Source organism: Cetorhinus maximus, chromosome 8, assembly GCF_964194155.1.
Source record: "Cetorhinus maximus chromosome 8, sCetMax3.hap1.1, whole genome shotgun sequence".
NCBI classification, from domain to species: Eukaryota; Metazoa; Chordata; class Chondrichthyes; order Lamniformes; family Cetorhinidae; genus Cetorhinus; species Cetorhinus maximus.
In genome coordinates this window covers 29,544,474-29,568,190 of record NC_135886.1, presented here as the reverse complement: position 1 = coordinate 29,568,190, position 23,717 = coordinate 29,544,474, and the positions used below count along the sequence as shown (strand labels likewise).

The 23,717-nt window shown below is 40.3% G+C and overlaps 1 protein-coding gene across 2 annotated transcripts in view; it reads left to right on the top strand.

Moving 5' to 3' along the window:
• Positions 1–1,519: 1,519 nt before the first annotated feature.
• The window catches only part of brpf3b (bromodomain and PHD finger containing, 3b), a 70,597-nt gene continuing 48,399 nt past the window's right edge, over positions 1,520–23,717 (top strand). The window contains exons 1-2 of one of the 2 annotated variants that reach the window (XM_078546611.1): positions 1,520–1,779; positions 10,075–11,470. In XM_078546611.1, coding sequence (XP_078402737.1) covers positions 10,086–11,470 — 1,385 coding nt within the window. In that variant the 5' untranslated portion in view covers positions 1,520–1,779; positions 10,075–10,085. Of the gene's footprint in view, positions 1,780–2,205; positions 2,484–10,074; positions 11,471–23,717 lie in introns of those variants that run through there. The other variant, XM_078546612.1, reaches the window with a different exon arrangement.

The following is a 23,717-nucleotide window of genomic DNA, read 5'->3' as shown; positions in this document are numbered from 1 at the left end:
GTTGAAAGTATGTGTCTGAACTCCAGTATGTGTTCTGTACATGCAAACGTCAAGTATACTGACTGACATGAGGTAGATTATTTGTAATAATCTTTAACTCATCAAAAGATTACCTGCAATAACATGGCAGCTTGATAGGAACAATGGGCTAGTCTAATGAGGTATCAGGTTATATGGCAATGCTGTATGTAGTGACGTCTGTTTCAACTAACAAAGCAACATTTCTTTTATCATCCACAGAATTTTGATAGACCCAAAAGTTTAAACAGACAGTTCCATGAATGCACTGAACACAAATCCCGAAAATAGCAGTTTGAAAAGCTAGCACTCTTTCTGAAATAGCCAGGTATATTCAACTTCTAGACTTTAGTGTTTTTAGACCTTTAAACCCAGTACGGCCAATGGCATTTTTGTGTTAGCTTATTGGACGATAGAAATCACGTGAGTGTCATCCTGTAATACTCTCATTGGCCAATTGTAATCATATAAGCTCGATATCCCGCGCCTTGTTCATGATTAGTTGCAACAGTTTTTTTTAATGTTGAAGATCTGTTCATTATCGTTGTTCGGTTAAATTCTAGCACTAGTCCGATCAGTAGCACCTCGTGCAGTGTACATTAATACGTTTCGACTGAAGCCGTGAGGCCGATCAAACTTATTGCACCATTTATCCCCATAGCCAACCACAATTTATTTCCGTCGAGAACAATTTTGGAGGGAGCCAGGCAAAGGAGTCACTCCCTGCCCTCAACAATTATTAGCTTGCACTTAGGTAACTTGCTGTCTCCCGAACACATTTCAAGTGGCAGTAGTTGGCAGAACACTGGATTTATTCAAGTGTTAAGTCTTCAAACGAAAACGCTAAGCACACCCACGGCGGGCAGGATGGGTTATAGCATAAACATTTGAAGACCAAAGATAAAATATGTAATCCACAGTTGATATTTCGATATTATTTTGCTGTGATGTCCTCGTGGGTGCAAGAGGTGTGGCAATCCCTAGAATTGGATATTCAACAACTTCTTCAGGTCTTGGGAAACAGCTCTTTGGTTTTAACTGGGGGTGTTTTATTCTGCATAATTCTTGCCACTAACATTACTTTAGTTATGAGGTCTACCAGGAGAGATTGAAAGCACCACTCTTTTTTTATAGAGGGTTTGTGCAGTGAGGGGTACCCGTTATTCGAAGCCGAGCTAGCACTTGCACTGGGATTCATAGCTCCTCTGACAGGGACGGGCAGTCAGTCAGTCATCTCAGCCCGGAGGCTGGGGTGTTGTGTTGAAGGGACGGAAAGGAGGCGGACAGCCTGGGCTCTGCAGCCAGCGAGCTGTCCCGCCGCCGTCGCCCCGGCCCCGGCCGCCACTTTTCCTCCTGAGCAGCTTTACTGCTGCTGCACGGGGTTTCCGCGATTGCTCGGGTCATGCGCAGGGGCGTGTCCGGCCTGTGATTGAAAAGAGCTTTTTTTTTCTCTTTCCCCCTTCCCCTCCCCCACCTCCCCACCCCCCCCCCCCCCTCTACCAGCGGCAAAGGGTTCGCGTTTCTACCGCTATCTTACGTACTCTTCCTCGCACTAAAATCTCCATTAAAAGTCCGTCTTTGTCGTCCTGAGACATCCACGGGCGCACTATGAAGCGCTCCGAACCAAGAGGACGGCATATTAAGCGTTGAACAGCGGTCACCGAACGGCAGATACCAGGCGTTTTTGGTGCCATTAGTAATTATTGTGTCCCGGAGGGTGTTTTTCTCTGTCTCTCCGACTTTGCTCGGATTACATACAAGGTAAATGGCCGGGGGTTTTTGTTTACGCGTTTGTCCTTTTTGCCTGCGGGTTGGAAAGTGAAGCCGTGAGCTTTGGTGTTGCGCTGGCCGCCGGCGAGTGAAACGCACTCGGGTCAGCCGTTAGAGGTCTGTAATTAATATGCGTTGGGGGTCGCTTGTTGTGGAAATAGCCGCCATCTTGTTCTACAGTAAATTCTCTCCGTCCAACCGAACCTGGGGAGGGGAGGGGGTGGTGGGGGTGTCATGTCCTGCCCTTGCGCCGTGCCGATTGGTCAGCGGAGTATAACCCCTGTCCTGATTGGCGCCGGGCCGATGCGATCGCCGGCGTCCATTGGCTGGCGCTGCTGTCCATCATCCGCGCGCCGGTCGGCATCCGTTAGCAGGATCGGTTGAGCTGTTGCCTAGTGTTGTTTTTTTTTGGGGGGGGAGGGGCGCTGGGATGTTGAAGAGAAAAATTCTGGAAAATTCTTGGTAGAGGGGGTGGGTCGACGTCGGAGTGGAGACTGGGCTTTGTGAATCATGATTTCAGATGGTTAGTGTAGGTGGGGGGGAAGGTACATTGGTGTGTTTTATGGCGGCCTGGGTGGGCGGCTCGTGCCGACAGGAGGTAAATTCAAATACGCCCGGGAAAATGATTTGCTGCAGTGACGTCAGCCACCTTTTGACCCCCGGTGTCCTCGACGTCATCGAACAGCTGAGCTGGCGTGAGTATCCAGTTTCTTGGTGTCAGACCGCGAGCCAGTGCAATAGGACAAAGGACTCAGCTTGGGACCTCAGGCCACGTCAACAATGTATAGCACTTAGTAATATGACAACGGGGTTCAACTTTTGGAATAAAGTACACCACTATTATATAATATACATTCACAGGACGCGTTTAGTGGTACACTGATTTATATCGGGTGCCCGCTTTCCCGCAGTGTTTCACTACGGAGGACTTGTGATGTCTTGAACGCTTTGGCATTGGCATCTTTTATTTCTTTTTATTGAATGTTTGTAACGAGGTAAACAACAGGCATTCTTGTTAGTGAATTTAGAACATACACAACACTCGTATCTATATGGAAGTCACTTGTATCCTGGATGACTTAGTGAGAATTAACCACCTTTCTGGGCATTGGCCCCAAGTAAATTTCAAGTTGTAAATCGGACAAAGAATCCACGTATTACAGATGTCATAAACAATTGGATCTTACTGGTGATTTGTATTGACGGAAACCAATGTATCGTAGAAGGCATTCTAAATAATATAAAGCCATTCCAAACTCTCTTTAAATTGAAGCTTTATGTGCCTGTTGCTCTCAATGAAAAGCATTTATGTCATTAACCATTTACAGAATTACATTTCTTTTGATCTGATTAAAATTAGTGTCTTATTACAGATTTGGTTTTCAATATAAAAGCAAAATACTGCAGATGCTGGACATCAGAAACGAAAACAGAGTGCTGGAAAAACTCAGTTGAAGAAGGGTCATACGGACTCGAAATGTTAACTCTCTTTCTCTCTCCACAGATGCTGCTAGACCTGCTGAGTTTTTCCAGCATTCTCTGTTTTTGTTTGGTTTTTAATAACTTATGAATACACTTAACTGAATTGTGTGGACATCCTGTACATATAGCAGTATATGGCACTCTTGAAAATTTTTGATAGGAAGTAAAACCTTTAAATTTGAAATGTGGATCAGATCCAGCGATAACATTTCTAGAACAAGGGGTGTGAGCTGAGGTGCAAATGTTACTTCCCAAGTTATAAAAACAATAACATCCCATACAGTAATTCCCTATGGGGATGTGTTGCCTGTGTTTTAAATATAACACTGAATATTTATGTACCTCACAGGCTATGGGCTATAACTAAACTTTATCTTGGGAGAGGCCATTTGCAATAAAATAATCATGTAATCCACTTGCCTTTCTACATGTTTCCTACATCAACACATTATCTCTAGTATTCCAGATATAGTTCTTTTTTTTTTAAATGGGACATGTGTGGAAACAAAGGGGTAGAAATTCACAATTCAATAATTGATTTATGGTGTTAATGATTTTAATATGTTCTTGTCAGATCATAAATGCCAGTACAGGTACAGTATAGTGGGTGCAACAACAAAAACATTCCCCCTTTGCTTTCTGCTCAGGCTACTATTTGGTTCCGATTATTAGAAATGTAAAAGTACTGAGAATTTCTGTTTGCCTTTCAGTCTGATCTTATCTGTGACATGTTCAGTTTCAGTTTTTTTAGGTAGGGAGAAGCAGAAAGATTTAGTTAAAATTTGTTATGATGAGCTGTCTGTAAAACAGAATGATTAATCAGCTGGTAGCTGCTTGTGACCATATGTTTGCTAAATGTTAGAGGAAAGAAAACTTTCATTCAATGTGGAAATTACATTTTAAACTAGAAAAATGTGATTATAACTTTATTAACTTAGTGATTTAATCTATATGAAGTAAAATGTACATACAATGCGAAGTCATTAATATGAATTTTGCATTCCAGTATCATCATCTGTGTTTAAAACTTTGATAGGTAAACTTTACTTATGTTACAATTTTTTGAACGGATTGGAAGCTGTGAGAACTATTACACGTTGCAGCTTCCTAATTATTTCTCATTCTCACAAAAATGTATGTATTTCAAATATAGATATTTTTCAATGAGGGAGAAGGTTCTAAAGGTTCATTATTACCCAATTCTGAAGTTAAAACTTGAGAAGCCATGAGCTGAGCTGAGGATTGTTCTTGCCAATGCATATGCTAGTTGTTGTTGGAACGTGTTTTGCCTTACAGTAAACAGAAATAACTACTTTTGTTACAATTGCATATTATAGGATTTTTTTTTAGTTTGGAAATTATTATTTTTAAATGTAGGATAGATGCAAGAAAGTCTGGATAGCTTATTAGATTGGCCTGGAGTTGTAGATTAAAGGGGCAGCAGCCCTCGTGTTGCTGGGCTGGTGGTGAGAGGTATTGAGGAGATAGGTTGCCTGTAAGCTTCTCTCAAAGTGGGTTTGAAGTTATGGTGTAAACTGGAGGGGGTGGGGTGGGGATTAAATTATTCATGTAATTTCCCCAGATCAAAGAAAGTACCTGGTAAACAAAGGTTTTAAAGTATCCATATACTTTTAGGATCAAAGGATGGGTTTAAAATTAATGATAATTAATTTTAATTTAATTTGCATTTCTATGTGGGAATGGGCTATTTGTGTCATGTTGCCAGGAAGATGGGCTGTTGGGGCTAGGAAGATTTTTTTTGTTTGTTTTCGTATGTATTTACCGTTTTCACCGTCTGTGAGGCAGTCAAGCTGGCAGCAGTTTTGAGACAGGTGGAGAGAGATTCTGCCAGCGGCTGGAACAAGTAGCAGAGAACTTTCAGGAACCAAAGGTGTTTCTGATTTGAAGTCACTACGTAAAGATGCGAGTGATGCCCATGCTCAGCTGTGAGTTGTGAAGTAGGGCTGGAGGATTCACCTAGCTGGATGCTCGTGGGAAAATCTCCAAGAAACCCCTCACCCGGAAAGATAACTGGGAAATGGAAGAAAACCTTAGTAAATCCATGAGAACTGAAAAGCACGTTGCTTTGTTTCTAGGAAATCTGCATGGACACTGAAGGAACTGTAATGTAAAAATGGATTCTTAGTTAAAATTAAAAGTGGAATGGGAAGTGTTCTGTTAGAAATTTTGGGTTTAAAGTATAAGTGCTTACGAGATATAGTGTTAAGTTAATGGTGCTTTTTCTTTTGTCAGTAAAACTTTTTCCTTTAAAACTTTCCTTAAATCTTCTTGCGTGGTCTTTTCAGTTAATAACTTGGAATTCAAATTTCCTTTTTAAAAGTTACCAGTCTCTATTGAGATCATACTTTCTTGAACTAAGTTTTAATTTCCTTTTTTATCTTGAGCGATTCATTTTATTCTATTTTCTGTTGTTATTTGGGTCTGTTGTGCTTCCCTTTTAATCTCTATCTTGTTTCATTGTAACCTGTAAAGTTCTTGTCCACTTAGGCAAGAAATGATCAAAATTTTTGTTAATTGCTTTATTATGTCAGTATATTGTGTATAAATTTTATAGATTTGTTTAACAGTGAAGAATTATTTGTTCATAACATACTTACAATTTGAACAAATGTGAAAGTCTTGATTTTAGTGTGCTCCAGTATGTTCGTTGAAAAAAAAATCTCAGTACTCTCAGCTATGTGTTCTGGGAAGGCTCCGTGATGCTTAGTGAGTTAATTGAATGTGTAGCTAAGTTATACAGATAAGGTTCAATCTCCAGCCTATACGGAATTATTTGATCACAAGTTTTAAGTGCACTACAGTGGCCTCAGTGCCCTGGGTTAGTCAGGTGAAAATTGGTCAGAATTCTATTTCTTGATTGCTATCCAGCAACCCCCTGCTGTGGATGCTGAAGGAAGATCAGATCTGGCTCAGTTGTAGAATTCATTTGGCTGAATAGTCTGTTGAGGCGTGCACACAAATAATGAATTTTCAGGCAAAGAGCATAGTGGGTGCTAGTATCATTGCCACAAGCAATGCCTACAAAGTAGGGGACAAAATTGGCAAGAAAAAAATAAAGATCTTCAGTATTGAAGTATTTTTGACACCATTGTATGAACTTTTAGTTTTGAGATGTGATAATGTAGGATTGAAGTGATGGATCTAGGAATACAACAAACAATAATGCAGAACTTTGCCGGCATTTGGTATAGAAATATCTTACAAACTCTGATCACAGGTGCAGTTATGACACAATACTCAACGGTTGATGCATAGTAAGCAGATTTAATTTATTAAAGCACCTGTCTAAAAATATATTACTAGAAGGACTCCTGTACTGAGGATTTTCATTATTGACTGTCTCTGGCAGGCCTAAATTGAGTGCATGTATTGTGATGTTGAGCCAAACACTAACATCACACCAAAAAAGCTACCCATTGGCAGAAAAAGCTGCTTCCAGAAGCAATGAGAAAAACTTGTGAAAAGCTAAATCTTGATTGGCTTGGAACAGCACTCAACGGTCAAATTTGAAAACCTGAATAATGAAGATTACATCAAAGATTAAACCCGGTCATTTTGTTTTTGCATTTTTATGCATTGCAGTGGAAAGGGGCATTAATGGGGCACATCTCTTTGTTAGATTAAAGGAGTGCACAAAATATTTATTTGATAAATGTTCAAGTAGATATTTATTATAGTTGTCTATACTTCCCAGTAATTTTTTCAACACCTGAAGTTGTTGATTACTACAGAGAGAGTTCCACAGGCCATAACTTCATATGAGTCTAGAGACACTGGTGGCTAAATCTTATTGTTCACATGAGCTATATAGGTCCACTTGTGGCAGTTAGCGGGGTCAGCAATGAAGTAATAAATGCATGTCCATATTAATTTACACATTTTTAATTCCTACTATTCGATCATTGTATTTTGATTTAGGAATGATCAGTTAAAAGGCTACTTTTAAACACAGTAATTCCTAAACCTCTACATCCACAAAATCTAAACTGGTCAAATCAGCAAATAATCTAAGTGCAAATAGAACATCAGGGTTTTGAGGACAGATTAACAGGGCAGGGAGACTGTAGTTTGGACATCATCGTAGTTTTGATCTTATTAATGTACAATCACACAATAGACACTTAATTTACTAATAAAAACAGAAAATGCAGGAAATACTCAGAAGGTCATCAGAAAGGACATCGACCTGAAACATTAACTGTTTCTCTTTCTGTAGATAGTGCCTGATCAAGGTACTTCCAGCATTTTCTGTTTTTATTTCAGATTTCTAGCATCTGCAGTATTTTATTTTGAGTTAATTTATCAATTAGCTATTGAGGAAGGTTTCATCTACCCTTTTCAAGTAGTTTTTTCTGAAATTTTGGTTTGCTCTTTAATGTGTTTTTTAAACTTAGAATTTTTTTTCTGTGGCGGTTGTCTCCTTTTTTGGCAGTAAATAGAAAATAATAAAGTTTTATAATTTGCAATAAACCATAACTCATCCCAGTATAGCCCTAAAGCATCAGTTTCACCAAACATGTCCCTGCTGCTGACCTTAAAAAAAAAATCATCTTGGGGCTTCCTTGAAGACTTGTAGAAGTTCTTGTGCCAAGTCTGAAAAAGCTCTAGGCAGGATAGAAAAGCCCCCTGCTGTCATTGCTTCCTCTCCAGCATTCCCAATTTCATGGGGAATGCAAGAGTCATCAGACATAAGAGAAAATAAAAGCCAAAATGCTACACTCGTTCCAAGGCTTCCTCTGAATTCAGAGGAACATCTTTTTGAGGTAAAACAAACTAATATACATTTGATTGTAAGCCTCTATATAATGATGACTACTTGGCTTCTGATGTTCAATTTTAAACTAATTTCATCTAGATACATTGAAGGCTAATATGTTGGAACCGTATAGAAGAGGTGGGTCCCCAGGCCTGTGTTAAACTTGAGATTGAGCTGAAGGTTAAAATTTGCAGAGTACCTGTTCTTCCTCCAGGAACATACCACGCTTTGGAAATCCAGGGTGTCTGCCCTAGGGCCTCAATTATTTACTATCTATGTTAATGACTTGCAGGAGGGGCAGAGTGTAATGCCAACTTTGCCAACGATACAAAAATAGGTGGGAGGGTATGTTGTGATGAGGGCATAAGGATTCTGCAAGGGGATATAGATAGGTTGAATGAGTGGGCGAAAACTTGGCAGATGGAGTTTAATGTAATGTAGGAAAGTGTGAGATCTTGCACTTTGGTAGGAAGAATCAAAAGGCAGACTATTATTTAAATGGAGAGTGACTCCCGAAAAAGTGCAGCACAGAGGGCTCTGGGTGTTTTTGTGCATGAAACACAAAAAGTTTGCATGCAGTTGCAGCAAGTAATTAAGTCAAATGGAATTTTGGCCTGTATTGCTTGGGGGTTGGAGTTTAAAAATGGGGAAATCTTACAACTGTACAGGGTGTTGGTGAGGCTGCACTTGGAGTACTGTGTACAGTTTTGGTTCCCATGTTTAAAGGATATACTGGCATTGGAGACAGTTCAAAAGAGATTCACTAGCCTCATTCCTGGGATGAAGGGGTTGACTTAACAAGAACAGGTAACCAGGTTAGGTCTTTATTCATTAGATTTTAAAAGAATAAGGGGTGATTTTATTGAAACATACAAGATCCTGAGGGTCTTGACAGGATAGTTATTGAGAAGATGTTTCCACTAGTGGGGGAATCTCAAACTAGGGGACATAATTACAGAATAAGGGGACACTCATTTAAAACTGAGTTGCGAAGGAATTTCTTTTCTGAGGGTAGTGAATGTCTGGAATTCTCTACCCCAGAGAGTTGTAGAGGCTAGATCACTGAAAGTATTTAAAGAGGGAGTAGATAGATTTTTGAAATATCGGGGAGTTGAGGGCTATGGGGAGCTGGCGTGAAAGAGGAATTGAGGCCTGGGGCAGATCAACCATGATCTTGTTGAATGGCAGGGTAAGTTTGATGGGCCAAATGGCCAATTCCTGCTCCTATTTCTTATGTTCTTGTGATACTAGGATCATGAGCTAATGCTGAAGTTTATGTACCATTCTTTTGAAATTGGAAGTCCCTTTTGTTTTCAGATTTGGATGTCTGCAAATAATTGAAATGAGATGCTTTCTGTTTTGCAAATAATCATCCAAAATGGTAAAAACTTTAACTTCTATGTATAACCACACATTCCTTTTACCAGTCAGTGAAGTGTGTCGATGGCAATGGTGCAAAAGTTTGCAATTTGGCATCCCATTGAATGTCTCATAATATGTAAAGATATGAAAATGAAGAAGAACGTCTTAAAAAGTTTGAGGAGGAATTTTCTGCCGTCTGCACGACCAGTTTCTAGCAGCAGCATTATGCTGCAATGCGTTCAGTGTTCAAGTTAGCTAGCTTGTTACAAAACACAATGCAAAAAAGTACACAGGAAATTATCTCCTGAGATACTCCTACACTGCTCAAAATTCCAGTTTAGTTGCTCTTCAGATATTTCTGGTTTTGTTGAAAGTAACTTCTTCATTTAATCTTTTTTTGTCAAATTTAAGTTTATAATTTTAGTAAATCAGGATGATGGAGGTGAAATATACTATGTTCACACTAAAACTAGAAAAAAAACTATATATAAAAAAAAAAGGTATAATTGTCCTTTCAAATTTATCTTGTGTTTGGGGAATGATTTGCATTGTACACCAGATCTGCAGAAGATCTTATTGTACATTTATTTTTTTAAAATAATAATGTCAAGGGGATATCTCTAAATGAAAACTTCTGTTCTGATATTGTTGTTACTGCTTCACAGATTGCCTATAGATGATGCGAAAACCACAGAAGAAGATGAGAAATAGCTGCGGAGGTCGTCGTTCCCCATCTCCCTATGGACTTAAATGCTCACCAAGCAGAGAGACATTGACGTATGCTCAAGCACAAAGGATGGTTGAGGTAGACATTGATGGGAGACTGCACAGAATTAGTATATTTGATACTTTAAAGATTATCACTGAAGATGACTTGACTGCCCAAGAGATAACAGAATGTAATAGTAACAAAGAAAACAGTGAACAACCTCTCTTTCCTTCAAAGTCTAAAAAAACAATTTGCAAAGACAAAAGGAAAGAGTCGGCCTCTAAACATGCAGCTGGGGGATCTGTTGAATTACCTCAACCTTCTTTTAGAATTATTGACTATAATCCTCCTGATGCCCCACCCCTACCATCAGCATATTACAGATATATTGAAAAATCAGTGGAAGAACTGGATGGTGAAGTTGAATACGATATGGATGAGGAGGATTATGCATGGCTAGAAATGATCAATGAAAAGCGTAAGAGTGACGTGCTTGGTATAGTGTCCCAGGAGACATTTGAGTGCCTCATGGACAAACTGGAAAAGGAATCTTATTTTGAAAGCCGGAATAAAGGTGATCCCCAGTCTTTAATTGACGAAGATGCAGTTTGTTGTATTTGTATGGATGGTGAGTGTCAGAATAGCAATGTGATCTTATTTTGTGATATCTGCAATCTTGCTGTACATCAGGAATGCTATGGAGTGCCATATATTCCAGAGGGACAATGGCTTTGCCGCTGTTGCCTGCAATCTCCTTCCAGGCCTGTCGATTGCGCTTTGTGTCCAAATAATGGTGGTGCTTTTAAACAGACAGATGATGGCCGATGGGCCCATGTAGTTTGTGCTCTGTGGATACCAGAGGTCTGCTTTGCTAATACTGTGTTCTTGGAGCCAATAGACAGCATAGAGAACATTCCTTCTGCTAGGTGGAAGTTAGTATGCTATATTTGCAAACAGAAAGGTGCTGGAGCATCTATTCAGTGTCACAAAGCTAATTGCTACACGGCATTCCATGTGACCTGTGCTCAACGGACTGGTTTGTACATGAAGATGGAACCAGTGCGAGAAACTAGTGCCAATGGGACAACTTTCAGTGTCCGAAAAACTGCGTATTGTGATATCCACTCCCCACCAGGGTCAGTGAAAAAAATTCTTGCATTGGGTGATAATGAGGCTGAGGAAGATGAAGAAGATCAAGAAAAAGATGTTGGTGATGGTGAAAGTCCGAAGAAAGTATCACCTAAAAAGACCAAAGTCAAATCTAAACAGAAAACTAAAAAAATTAGAAACTTCCTTGAAGAGCGACGCGCAGCAGTACCAGTGGTGACTGTACCACAGATACCTACTCACAGGTGAGTTTTTTTTAAAGAGATGGCCAAAATACGTTAATACCTTCTGCAAAATATACTGTAGTGAGAGAATTGCTGAGTTTAGCTATATTCTTAAGATGTTTAGCAACAGCTTCCATTCTTTCTGTTTTAGAGCTGCAACATATTTTTGTATAGTGGTTCGAGGCACGTTCTCCTTCATAGTTCCTTTCATATGGAAACTTGTAGGTATGTGTAATAAATAATTGAAGAAAATGCTTCTTCATGAAAGACAAATATATAACTGGTAAAGCACTGTTTTTAGCCCATCAGTTTATTTTCCTTCAAACTTGTGTACTGGTTTTCCTGTGTTCCTTTTTACAAGTCTCAGTTGTTGAAAATATCTTTCAAAACTCACTTTAAATGGTTTCTGATCTTATGTAGTCAGTTTTCTATTGCAGCTTAACGTTATCAAACTTAGAGAAACAGATTGTTTATTTTTTTTAAAAAAAGCAGATTTGTTTGGCATTGTGCATTGGTATGCCATGGTTATGGAAGTCAAACTCTAGAGTTCCCTCAACGGTAAGTTCCTGATCTTATTTGGGTCATCGATGGAAAGGGAAGGTAAGATCCCTTCACACAGGATAGGCTAAACTGAATGGTAAGTCAGTCTGGATTGCAGCTTTGCGTAGCTCCTGGCTTAAAGTGATATTGACACAGGCTTGCACATTCGCTCATTAATATGTGGGGGGTAGCGTGGAGGAGAGGAAAATCTGACTTTTTAAGATAAATAAATGGACCCCCTGCACTGTAAACCCCTTTTTCTATAAATAGAGCTTACCCAAGTGTCTGAAATGTGGTTTGAATAATCCCTCCTTCAAAAAACAGGATTCCAGATGTTTTTGGACACCAGGGCAGCATTATTTATTTTGTAGTCTCCAGAACTGATCAAGTTGATGCTGCTTTTTTAAAGAAATACTGGGACTGGTGCTCTGCTGCTAGTCTCGGTGTCTGGATACTTGAGTGATGTTTCCGTCTGTGAATAGTGATTCTTTTTAATGGTCTGTCTTGGAACCTGCTTTGAAGAGCACCTCTTTTGCTGAGCATTGAATTTAAGGAAATCATCCCAAAAGAAACAAGATAAAACAGTATCAGGCTAGAATTCAGTGCAGCTCATTAGGGGCAGTGATAGACTGCAGATATGTTCAGTATGTATAATGCTATTAGTATAGACAGCTGCAGGTGTTAGACTGCCAGTGTCAGGATCACGTTCTCTGTAATGCCAGTTAATTTTGCAGCTGACAAAAACTTAAAAACCTTGTACTTAAGGTGGTAAGTATAGTGCTTTACTTAAGATGATGCTAATTGATAAAAACATCAGACCAGACCAGCTCAGTCTTTTCATAAAACTGTCCAGTTAATCTCTAGAAACATGAATTTGCACTTCTTTTCTAATCACTCAGATGGAATCTGAGCCAGATCGGGGTCATATTCTCAGACAAGAAGTTATCTGTTTCTAGAAGGCCCAGTTTCCAGATATCCGATGCAACATGACTCCACTCTTCCGTGTCTACTACAAAAACAATTGTACACTTTTATGTACACTTTTATGATATAGCAAAATGTTCCAAGATGCTTCACAGGAGCACTGTCAAACCAAATTTGACACTGAATGACATACCTAGAACCAATACCAGCTGACATTCTTAAAAATGGCAGGAGCCAAAATATTTGTAGAAAATCAGCAGGACTACCTCGCCTATCTGTGATATCAGTCAGATATATTGAAGTACAGTAGTGGCACGTATTTTTTTTTATAACTCCTCCTTTTGAACTGTGGAGAAAACCCGGGAATGTAATTATTAGATCTTGGCCTTTCAAGCTTATAAATTTGTCTTGAGTGTATTTTAAGCTATATAATACTATGAAGTATATGATGGGAGTAATTTTAAGAATATGACAAGACATGCATTGCAAAAGTATGTTGGCCAGTCAAATTCCATTCCCATATAGCATATTGGCACATTAGTGCTAGTGGCAACATTATTTCCCTTTTTTTTCAGAATTTCCTTACCTTCAGCGTTTTGATTGTTATTCCTATGTATGTTGAAAATCTGCTCAACTGAGAGACTGCCTACTCTAAAGTAGTTGTGTGAATTGAGGCTCTAACAATAAAAGTAAGCTGATGGAGTTCATACAACATGAATGGGAATTCACAATCTTGTGTACTGCGAGTGGTGAAATTGTCTATGCCTTTTGATCTTTTGCATATATAAGTGATTGTACTCACTTTATAGCTGTTTTGACTTTTTGTGTGTTGTTTCTCCCCTCAATTTATAGTTTCTGTCTGTGTTTAGTAATTGAAGATTTGAGGAGCGTGAAAATGGGTGGAAGTGCTACCTGCTATTAATCTGCATGTTTTGTGCCCCAGTATTTGGTTAGCATAGCCAGTGAAGGTAGAAGCACCAACCTTAAATAGACAGGCACTTCATTTAGTCTTGCATGCCATTTCTCTCTTTTGGCGCGTACAAATCAAATTTTATTCTGATCCATGTGACATGAAAGTCTAGGTTTGCTAAGTGGCAAGGGTAGAAAGGGCACAATAATAATGTAAGTGTATTTGACTAATTCTTAAATTAGTTTTTCTTGAGTCATTATGCCAAATTTGCATTGATGGTCACGGACAAAAAGTATAAATATCAACAGGTTTTTGATCGGAATACAATACTGCTATCTGACATTTGAGAGAAAAGATGAACCTAAAAAGCGATGTTGGGCAGGCCATGCTGCATAGGAAGGGCTCTGTGACCACCTGCCTCTATCTGCTCACCTACAGCAGCAGACCAAAGTAAACATACACTGAATTAGCAGGTGATGAGAGGTGAGGGTTTGTTTTTCAAAGAACTCTGGGATAGCAGATATGGTGGCACTGCAAAGGTGTATAAATGCCTCATTAATTATAATATTGGATGTTTCCTTGGTAGAACCCCAATCTTGGTATGCCATGCTTTCACTGGTATCCCATGAAAGAGGGTAGCTATAGGAAAATGGGATTTTTTGAAATAGTTCCTTTATGTAAGTTAGTATGTCTATGATATTAATCCATGCTTTATTACTCAAACTCCAAAGCAAATAAATCATTGTAATTTATAGAATTGTCAGGAGTTGAATTCAAAAATGTTATTTATTTTTTGCTTTGCTCTGTACCCTATCCACTTGAGAGGAAAAGTGCAATTTTAAATTCTAGTCCAAGCTATGTCAGCTGCAAGAATTCTGGGGATGGGAGTTTAGAACTTTTTATTGAAAGTAGAATTATCCGTTTTTTAGGTCTTGCTGATTTGATTAAATACAACTACCTCCCAAAGTAGTGAATGGGTGAGTTACTGTGGACAGACCACATCCTGCCTTATGGCATGTACACTTTGTGTGTGCTGGTGCTGTGAAGTGAAAATATGCTTCATTATGTAAACAAGGTTGAGGGAAAAAAATGTCCTAATTGTCACTGTTCTTGGAATTGAAGGAAGTGTGCAGTTTCTTGTGGTGGGTGAATGATGTTGAGGAAAACCCCCTTCATTGACACCCTTTAATTTTTCAGTCAGATGTGGCTTCCTGGTATTACAGCATTTATTGTCTGTTTCACAATCCAGCCATCAACCAAGGAGCAGTAATTCATAATTGTAGATACATAGATAAACTTTCAATATTCTTCAATAGTTCCTCAAGTATCATAGGACTAAAGTTGTGTACTTTCGTTTTTCAACACTCATTAGAAAATGGTTGAATAGATACATTTTATCAGCCTCCTCAGCTGCAAATAGCCGAAGATATTCTTCTATGTGAAGGGTGCTACATAAATATAAGTTGTTGTATAAACCTTGAATTCTTTTTTTTGAGTGTGCATGCAGGTGCTGTTATGACATTGCAGATAGCTGTGCTGCATGGAGTGTCTCACTCCTGCACTGTGTAACAATCCAGGACAAGTACCATTATCTAGTTCAGTTTTCACCAGTATATGGTTCTGTTTTTATGTCAGCCCTCTCATCTTAAATTGGGATAAGTGTTTCACTCCTTTTTCAACATGAATGGGTTAGAATTGCAAGAATTGAGTGTCAACAGATCTATCTTCACCCCTTCTGCAATGCACTGCGTTGAACATTATGGAGGCAGATTCAATGGTGGTTTTTCGAAAGGGAATTTGATAATTATATGACGAGATTTGCAAGACTGTGGGGAAAAGGTGAGAGATCGGCACCATGTGAATTGAGCCGGCACAGACACAAGTCGAATGGCTGCCTCCTGTGCTGTAACCGTTCTATGATTCAATTCAGAGGTTTGGTTTTCTTGGAATTCAAGGAACTCAATGAATGCCCAGGAAAGTAACAACTCAAAATTACCTTTGTTTCTCATATGTTTGTCCTAACAATGTAAAATAAAATAAATCCTGAGATTACATACTTAGCCTGAGAAAGTAGCAAAACTGTGCTTTTTAGATTGAATGAAAATTGTTGATCAATTGTACATTGCTTCATTTGCTCAATGGATTAGAAATCAAAATGAACAAAATACCTCTGCAACATGGATGATCATCTTTGCATTAATTGGTCAACAGCTTTAAAAAAAACTGCAAAATGGAATAGTACAAACATTGCATAAAATACTTGTTCCAAAAACATAAACTTGGTACTTTGCCTCTGATGCACTAAACACAGTAGCACATTACCAGCATCATGACCGGCAAGGATGCCATAGTAGTTCCAGATGATAATTAGGTCTCATACCACCGGTTAGGAACCGGCATTGGACTGCAACAAATATCATAGAAATGCTCCAAGATCTAACAGTAAAGGACTTCATAACTATTTTGTTTGGATCATTAGAATCATGTGTTTATTTGGAATTTGTGCCCAATTGTGCCCCTGTGTTCATATTTGGGACCTTAACTCAGTTTTTCATAACCTAATGACATATCTGAACCATTGTGAATTGTAAGATTATAGGTAATCCTGTGTTCTGTGAGGGGCTGCCCTTCTAAGGGAATGTGGATCAGAGAATTGGGACTACTGTTGAAATTAGTTTTGCATGTGGAGCTGGTACACAGTACGTTTCCATTGCAAGTCAGATGTTTTTGACTTGGCATTCCGACCAGGTAATTCATGGGACTCGTCTGGGATGCCCTGCCTAAAATTGCTTTTTAGGTTCATTTGGGTCAAGGTATTGAGATACAGTTTTATTCCTGCCTGAAGTCAGAGCAGATATGTTATTTGCAAGCCCCAGGACATTACACCTCAAATGGAGACATTGCTGAAGCATCAACAGTAATTGTTTCTTACAGTGCAAATAACCAGGATGGGTTGTGAGGCTTTTGCAATAGAGTTCTAATATTCATTGCTCACTAGGTTTCTGATGAGAAGAATTCTTCATTTAACTGTGAATGCAAGCTTCTCATCGTATTGCACAAATATTGTACATCTGGTTTAAGTATCCAGATTGTGGAGTTCCATTTTCAGGATTATTTGTTGAAATATGTTTACTTATTAGGAATTCTACACTGAACTCTTAATTCTTCATGTTTCTGTGCAGCAATGTATTAGAGGTGGAAATACTGATACTAACAATTTTTTTGTTTTTTTTTGGAAAAATATACTTTATTCATAAAATATCTGGAAGAACATTCCAAACCGTTTCAAAAATCACCATCACAAAAGTACAATCAGGTTCAACTTTTACAATATGTATCACGAGATGCATCAACACAATGAATATTACAATCATTTGTAGACATTCATTTTGAGCTGTACAGCCCGAGGGGCTCTAAACAGTTCCCAGCCCCTCGGTGCACTGTGGCAGAAAGGTCTTAGACAGCGACCCTTCCCCAATGCGCCTTTGTGGCGGCTGCCCCAAGCTTTAGTGCGTCCCTCAGCACGTAGTCCTGGACTTTGGAATGTGCCAGTCGGTCGGGGACAACTCTTTGCACTGGAAGACCAACAAGTTTCGGGCAGACCAAAGAGCATCTTTCACCGAGTTGATGATCCTCCAGCTGCAGTTGATGTTTGCCTCGGTGTGTGTCCCTGGGAACAGCCCGTAGGGCACAGAGTCCTGTGTCACAGAACTGCTCGGGATGAACCTTGACAGAAACCACTTCATCTTTCTCCAGACCTTCTTTGCAAAGGCACAATCTACAAGGAGGTGAACAACGGTCTCGTCCCCCATCACAGCCACCTCGAGGGCAATGTGCAGAGGGGGTGAGACTCCTGACGTGTAGGAAGGATCTGACGGGAAGGGCCTTTCTCACCACCAGCCAAGCTACGTCTTGGTGCTTGTTGGAAAGTTCTGGCGATGAAGCATTCTGCCAAATGATTTTGACAGTCTGCTTGGAGAACCATCCCACAGGATCCACCCTCTCCTTTTCCCGCAGGGCCTCTAAGACGTTACGTGCCGACCACTGCCTGATGGACGATACTAACAATCTTACCATAAGCATTATTATTTATGCTCCATTTTCAGGGAACCTGAGATTGTGCTTTTTCATTGTTTGACCTGAGCCTGATTCATTTGGAGGTCAGATTGACTTTAGCACTGAATGTGATCTGTTTGTATTCTGTGGGAGTGAATAGAAACTTTGCACCCACATGGAGTAATAATTCATGGTTGGCAAATTAATAGCATGTGCAAATCCCTTGCTTATTTATTCAACGTTCACAGAAAATTAGGATACAGTTATCGTTACTGGAGAGGAAATTTGCATATACTTGTTGAAACATGTGTCATTGCTCATTGTGAATTATGTCAAGTATTATCATCAGGGACTCTGACTGACTAGCATTAGGGGTAACCCTGCGATCTGGGAGCATTGTGGAGGGGGTGCTGGAAGCATTAGAAAGGAGTTCCTTGGATCTGGGAGCATTGAAGAGGGAGGATTATAGGATCGTTAAGAGAGGCCTTGCAATTTGGAGTGGACATGTCACTCTTTGTGATTTTTAGTTGTGTCATGGGATTTGGGAGCAGGGAGAACTTTTGGGTGGAAATCCAAGAAAACTGTGGATTGAAGTTTAAAGTCTGATAGTAATGAAGGAGGAGGGGCTTTTCAGGGTCCACTGGTATGAAGAGGACAATATTTGAACACCTTGAAAGAGAGAGAGAGCAGTGCAGAAAACCTTTTTTTTATATTTGTTCACGGAATGTGGGCGTTAATGGCTAGGCAAGCATTTATTGCCCATCTCTAATTGCCCTTGTCAGAGGGCATTTAAGAGTCAACCACATTGCTGTATCCTCAATAAATTAACAATCTAATGTCCAAAAACTGATTTTTCCAAGTTTAAACACAAGAAAGCCTCTGGAGTGATTTGCTGTTTCTCTCGGAAAGAAACAATTTTGTACTAATCTGGAACCAAAATAAAACGTGATGTGGTTTACATAAGCAGTGGAAAATCAATTGCATGTAGGCCGGACCAGGTAAGGATGGCAGATTTCTTTCCCTAAAGGACGTTATTGAACTAGATTGGTTTTCCTGACAGTCGGCAATGGTTTTGTGTCATCAGCAGACTTTTAATTCCAAATTTTTATTGAGTTCAAATTTCACCATCTGCCATGGTGGGACTTGAACCCAGGTCCCCAGAGCATTACTCTGGGTCTCTGAAATATTAGTCCAGTGACAATACCACTATACCACCACCTCCCCACAAACATTATTCATGGCCTCTTCCAGTCTATTGGGTGGTCCTTGCAATATTTCCACATTAGCTTCCTGTCCAAACTATTATGGCCCACTTTGGACCATCAAGGGGCCTTACCTTTTCAGCATCTTTCCTGCTGTCAACTGGCTCCAACCATTTCTGTTTCTGCCTTAGAGCACTTAATACATTTGGTGTGTTAATCGACTTAAATGGTCCTCAATAAATTAACAATCTAATGTCCAAAAACTGATTTTTCCAAGTTTAAACACAAGAAAGCCTCTGGAGTGATTTGCTGTTTCTCTCGGAAGGAAACAATTTTGTACTTATCTAGAACCAAAATAAAATGTGATATGGTTTACATAAGCAGCAGAAAATCAGGTGAGACCAGGAACATAAATTCATTTTCTGCTACGTTTAAATCATTTGGGGGTGGGAACAAACTGAAATCTCCTTCAAATCTTTTGAGAAGAATACATTCTGAATGAGATATTGGTTTTAAACAGTAAATGAAGAAGCCACAGTTGCTGTTGAGCACAGAACAATATGCAAGGTTAAAAAATGACCAGTAAATGTTTAAAAAACGGAGTAGCTGTAAATAAAAAGAAAGCCTTGCATTCATATAGTGCTTCTCACCAGATGTCTCAAAGCACTCTACAGCCAATGAAGCACTTTTTGAAGTGTAGTCACTGTTGTAATGTACAAACATGAAATATGCCGCAATAAAACTGAGAATTCAAACTCCAGATTAGGATGCCATTTTTTTTGTTGGAAAATAATTCCTTGCAGGAAGAGGGATGACGCTTTTCTACACTGCAAAACCTACTGAGGCATGTTTGGGAAATTTTGAAAACTGCACACCTATGGTGTGAGCAAGTGTGGTCTGTATCTTCCTTCAACCAGTTAAAAGCTTTTGAGACAAGCTAATACCTTAAAAATAAATGCATTATTGAAAGCGTTTAAAAAAAGACAAAAGACAATTCAATTTATCATTATTAACAAATAAGCAATATTTGATTTTTTTTCAATTGTTTTTAAATCCTTATATTTCCCAGTAGAAATTTCAATGACTGGGGTTGGGGGGGAAGAATGACTTTTTCTCCTAGAAAGCTGTTTGAGTGATTCAATTAATTTACTTGTCTCCTTTTATTGGTAGGTTCCCTTAACTGATCTGTCAAGATTGGTAGTTTTCACAAGTGTTTAGTAATTATTCCTGTATAGTTTTCTAGCCATGCCCTCCTTTCTAATTTGCATATTCATAATCTCTTTTGGCTTAAAGTAAAACATCAGCAATCAGCAGTGTGATGCTGAATGGTGAAAGTGTCTAGTGACATCTGTTCTATTCTGACAAAACACCTATATAAAACCATATTTTGCCACTCAATGTGAACATGCACAGGCAGTGTGTCATACTTGGGTGTCGTGACTTACTTATACAAATTTCTCTGAGCTGATTTGTTGACATTTTTAGATTTATGAAACAGCAGGACGGGGTGTGGACACCTGCCTCATCAGCCTGGATCAGGAGAAGGCCTTTAACAGAATATTGCACACCTACATGGGGGATGTGCTCTCCAAAATGGGGTTTGGGGAGGGAATTCGCAATTGGATCCAACTGCTCTACACTAACATGAGTAGCGCAGTCTCAATCAATGGGTGGGAATCAGATAGCTTTCCTATTAAATCTGGAGTCAGGCAGGGCTGTCCTCTCTCGCCTGTTATTTTTGTGTGTTGCATAGAACCCTTTGCTGAGTCCATCAGGGAGGATCCGGGCATAAGAGGAGTGACAATCCCAGGCAGTGGAGGCACTCAGGTCAAAGCCTCCCTGTACATGGACGATGTCGCCGTCTTCTGCTCGGATCCGCTATCAGTGCACAGACTGATCCACATCTGCGACCAGTTCGAACTGGCCTCGGGAGCCAAGGTAAATCGTGGGAAGAGCGAGGCCATGTTCTTTGGGAACTGGGCTGACCGATCCTTTGTCCCCTTCACCGTCAGGGCTGACGGCCTGAAGGTGCTGGGGATATGGTTCGGAGGGACCAGAGCATGCATTAGAAACTGGAAGGAGCGAGTGTCTATGGTGAAGAGGAAACTGGGCATGTGGGAGCGACGCTCCCTCTCCATTGCGGGTAAGAACCTGGTCATCAGATGTGAGGCGCACTCGCTGTTGCTGTACGTGGTGCAGGTCTGGCCCATTCCACACTCCTGCGTGGTGGCAATCACCCGAGCCATCTTCGGCTTTATCTGGAGGTCGAAAATGGATCGTGTCCGCAGGGACACGATGTACAAGCCTCTAGATAAAGGGGGGAAAAACGTGCCCAACATCGCCTTTATACACCTTTGACCACAAGTCCATCAGGCAGTGGTCGGCATGTAACGTCTTAGAGGCCCTGTGGGAAAAGGAGAGGGTGGATCCTGTGGGATGGTTCCCCGAGCAGACTGTCAAAGTCATTTGGCAGAATGCCTCATCACCAGAACTTTCCAACAAGCACCAAGACGTAGCTTGGCTGGTGGTGAGATAGGCCGTCCCTGTCAGATCCTTCCTACACGCCAGGAGTCTCACCCCCTCTGCACGTTGCCCTCGAGGTGGCTGTGGTGGGGAAGAGACCGTTGTTCACCTCCTGGTGGATTGTGCCTTTGCAGAGAAGGTCTGGAGAGAGATGAAGTGGTTTCTGTCGAGGTTTGTCCGGAGCAGTTCTGTGACACAGGACTCTGTGCTCTACGGGCTGTTCCCAGGGACACACACCGAGACAAACATCAACTGCAGCTGGAGGATCATCAACTCGGTGAAAGACGCTCTTTGGTCTGCCCGAAACTTGTTGGTCTTCCAGTGCAAAGAGTTGTCCCCGACCGAGTGTTGTAGACTGGCACATTCCAAAGTCCAGGATTACGTGCTGAGGGACGCACTAAAGCTTGGGGCAGCCGCCGCAAAGGCGCAATGGGGAAGGGTCGCTGCCTAAGACCTTTCTGCCACAGTGCACCGAGGGACTGGGAACTGTTTAAATCCCCTCGGGCTGTACAACTCAAAATGAATGTCTGCAAATGATTGTAATATTCATTTTTTTGTATCAATGCATTTCGTGATACACGTTGTAAAAGTTGAACCTGATTGTATTTTTGGTGTTGGTGATTTTGAAATGGTTTGAAATGTTGTTGAAGATATTTTGTGAATAAAGTATATTTTTGCAAAAAAAACCAACAAAGAACAAACATATTTATAAAATTTCCTCATCCTTGGGGACACCCCAGAGCGTTTTACAATCAATAAATTACTTTTGAAGTGTATTCACTGTTAGATAGGTAAATGACAGTCAGTTTGTTCACAACAAGTTTCCCCCAACAAGAAATGTTTGTTGAAGGCCAAGTGTTGTCCAGGACATTGAGAGAACTCCCTCTTTTTACTTTAAATAGTGCTAGGGGATCTTTCAAGATCGAGGAAGCTGTTGTATTGCTTGGATTGTTCAGCACCTTTCTGTAGAATGTTTAACAGGGGTACATTATTGTTACAGTAAAGTTTGGAACATAGCACACTATGTTGTTGTTTCCTTTGAAACAATGTATGGCAGTGCAGAGCTGCGTGGCACTACAGAAATAGTTCTCATTCTCTCTATCGCTTTTTTGTACCCTTCCCATAAAGGGATGTCCATGGGTCCAGCATACCTAACAACTTTTTCTTTGTCATGGCAAGGTGGTGGTATTCCCCGCTAATGGGATGCTGCCATCAAGCCAAAAAAAGTTTTGTCCAGCACACAAATGAGTATGTGGTGTATGAATTTCACTGCTGGTGTGATGCCAGGTATGTAGGTTGTACGTCCCAGCAACTGGCGAATTGTATCAAACAGCACGGCCCTTCGACTGTTTGCGACAGGCAAAGTACTGACTGTACACAACCAGCCCGTGCTTGCAAAACTCTAAACAGTGTCCAACATTAGATGTGATTCTGTGATTGGACAACACTTGCTAAACAACCCTGATTGTGCTAAGAATTACACTGACAACCAATTTAAGATTATCAGTCAAGCTCGCAGAGCGTGCTCGAAGCTACTTATATTCACACACTGTGCCCTGCCCTTTGCAGACAGAAGGAGCATGTCCATGTACTGTGCCTTGTCCAACTAAATAAAAGCTTGGGGGACAGCCATTTCCTGATTCATTCCCCAGGGCTAATGCCTTGACCAATCAGAGTTGACCTGCCTGGTTTGAATTTGAACAAAAGCCTGGCTGTTAGCAGTTCCCTGCTGCATTTTCCATAGCAATGCCTCTACCAATTATAGTCCACTTGCCAACCTACTACCACCATTTTTCATGCAGTATAAACTATTGTTCCCTTTACTGTTAGTTTATCTTGCGGGCTGCCCCGATGAATGCAAGACAAAAAGCTGTAGTAGCATGTCTCACTTTTCAGCAATGCTCAAGTTCTGTACTGCCAAAGGTGGTTTATATTTAATAGCTTTGTTACAGTGTGGCAATATGAGGAAGACTGAATAAAGGTGTAACAAAGGCTGCCTTCAAGTTATTCAATCAGGCCCAGAAATAGACTGGGGGAAAAACACAGCATTCTGGTAGGTGATGTAGACCGAGTAGATGCAACTGCAGCTTGAGGACTATATGTAGCAGAATAA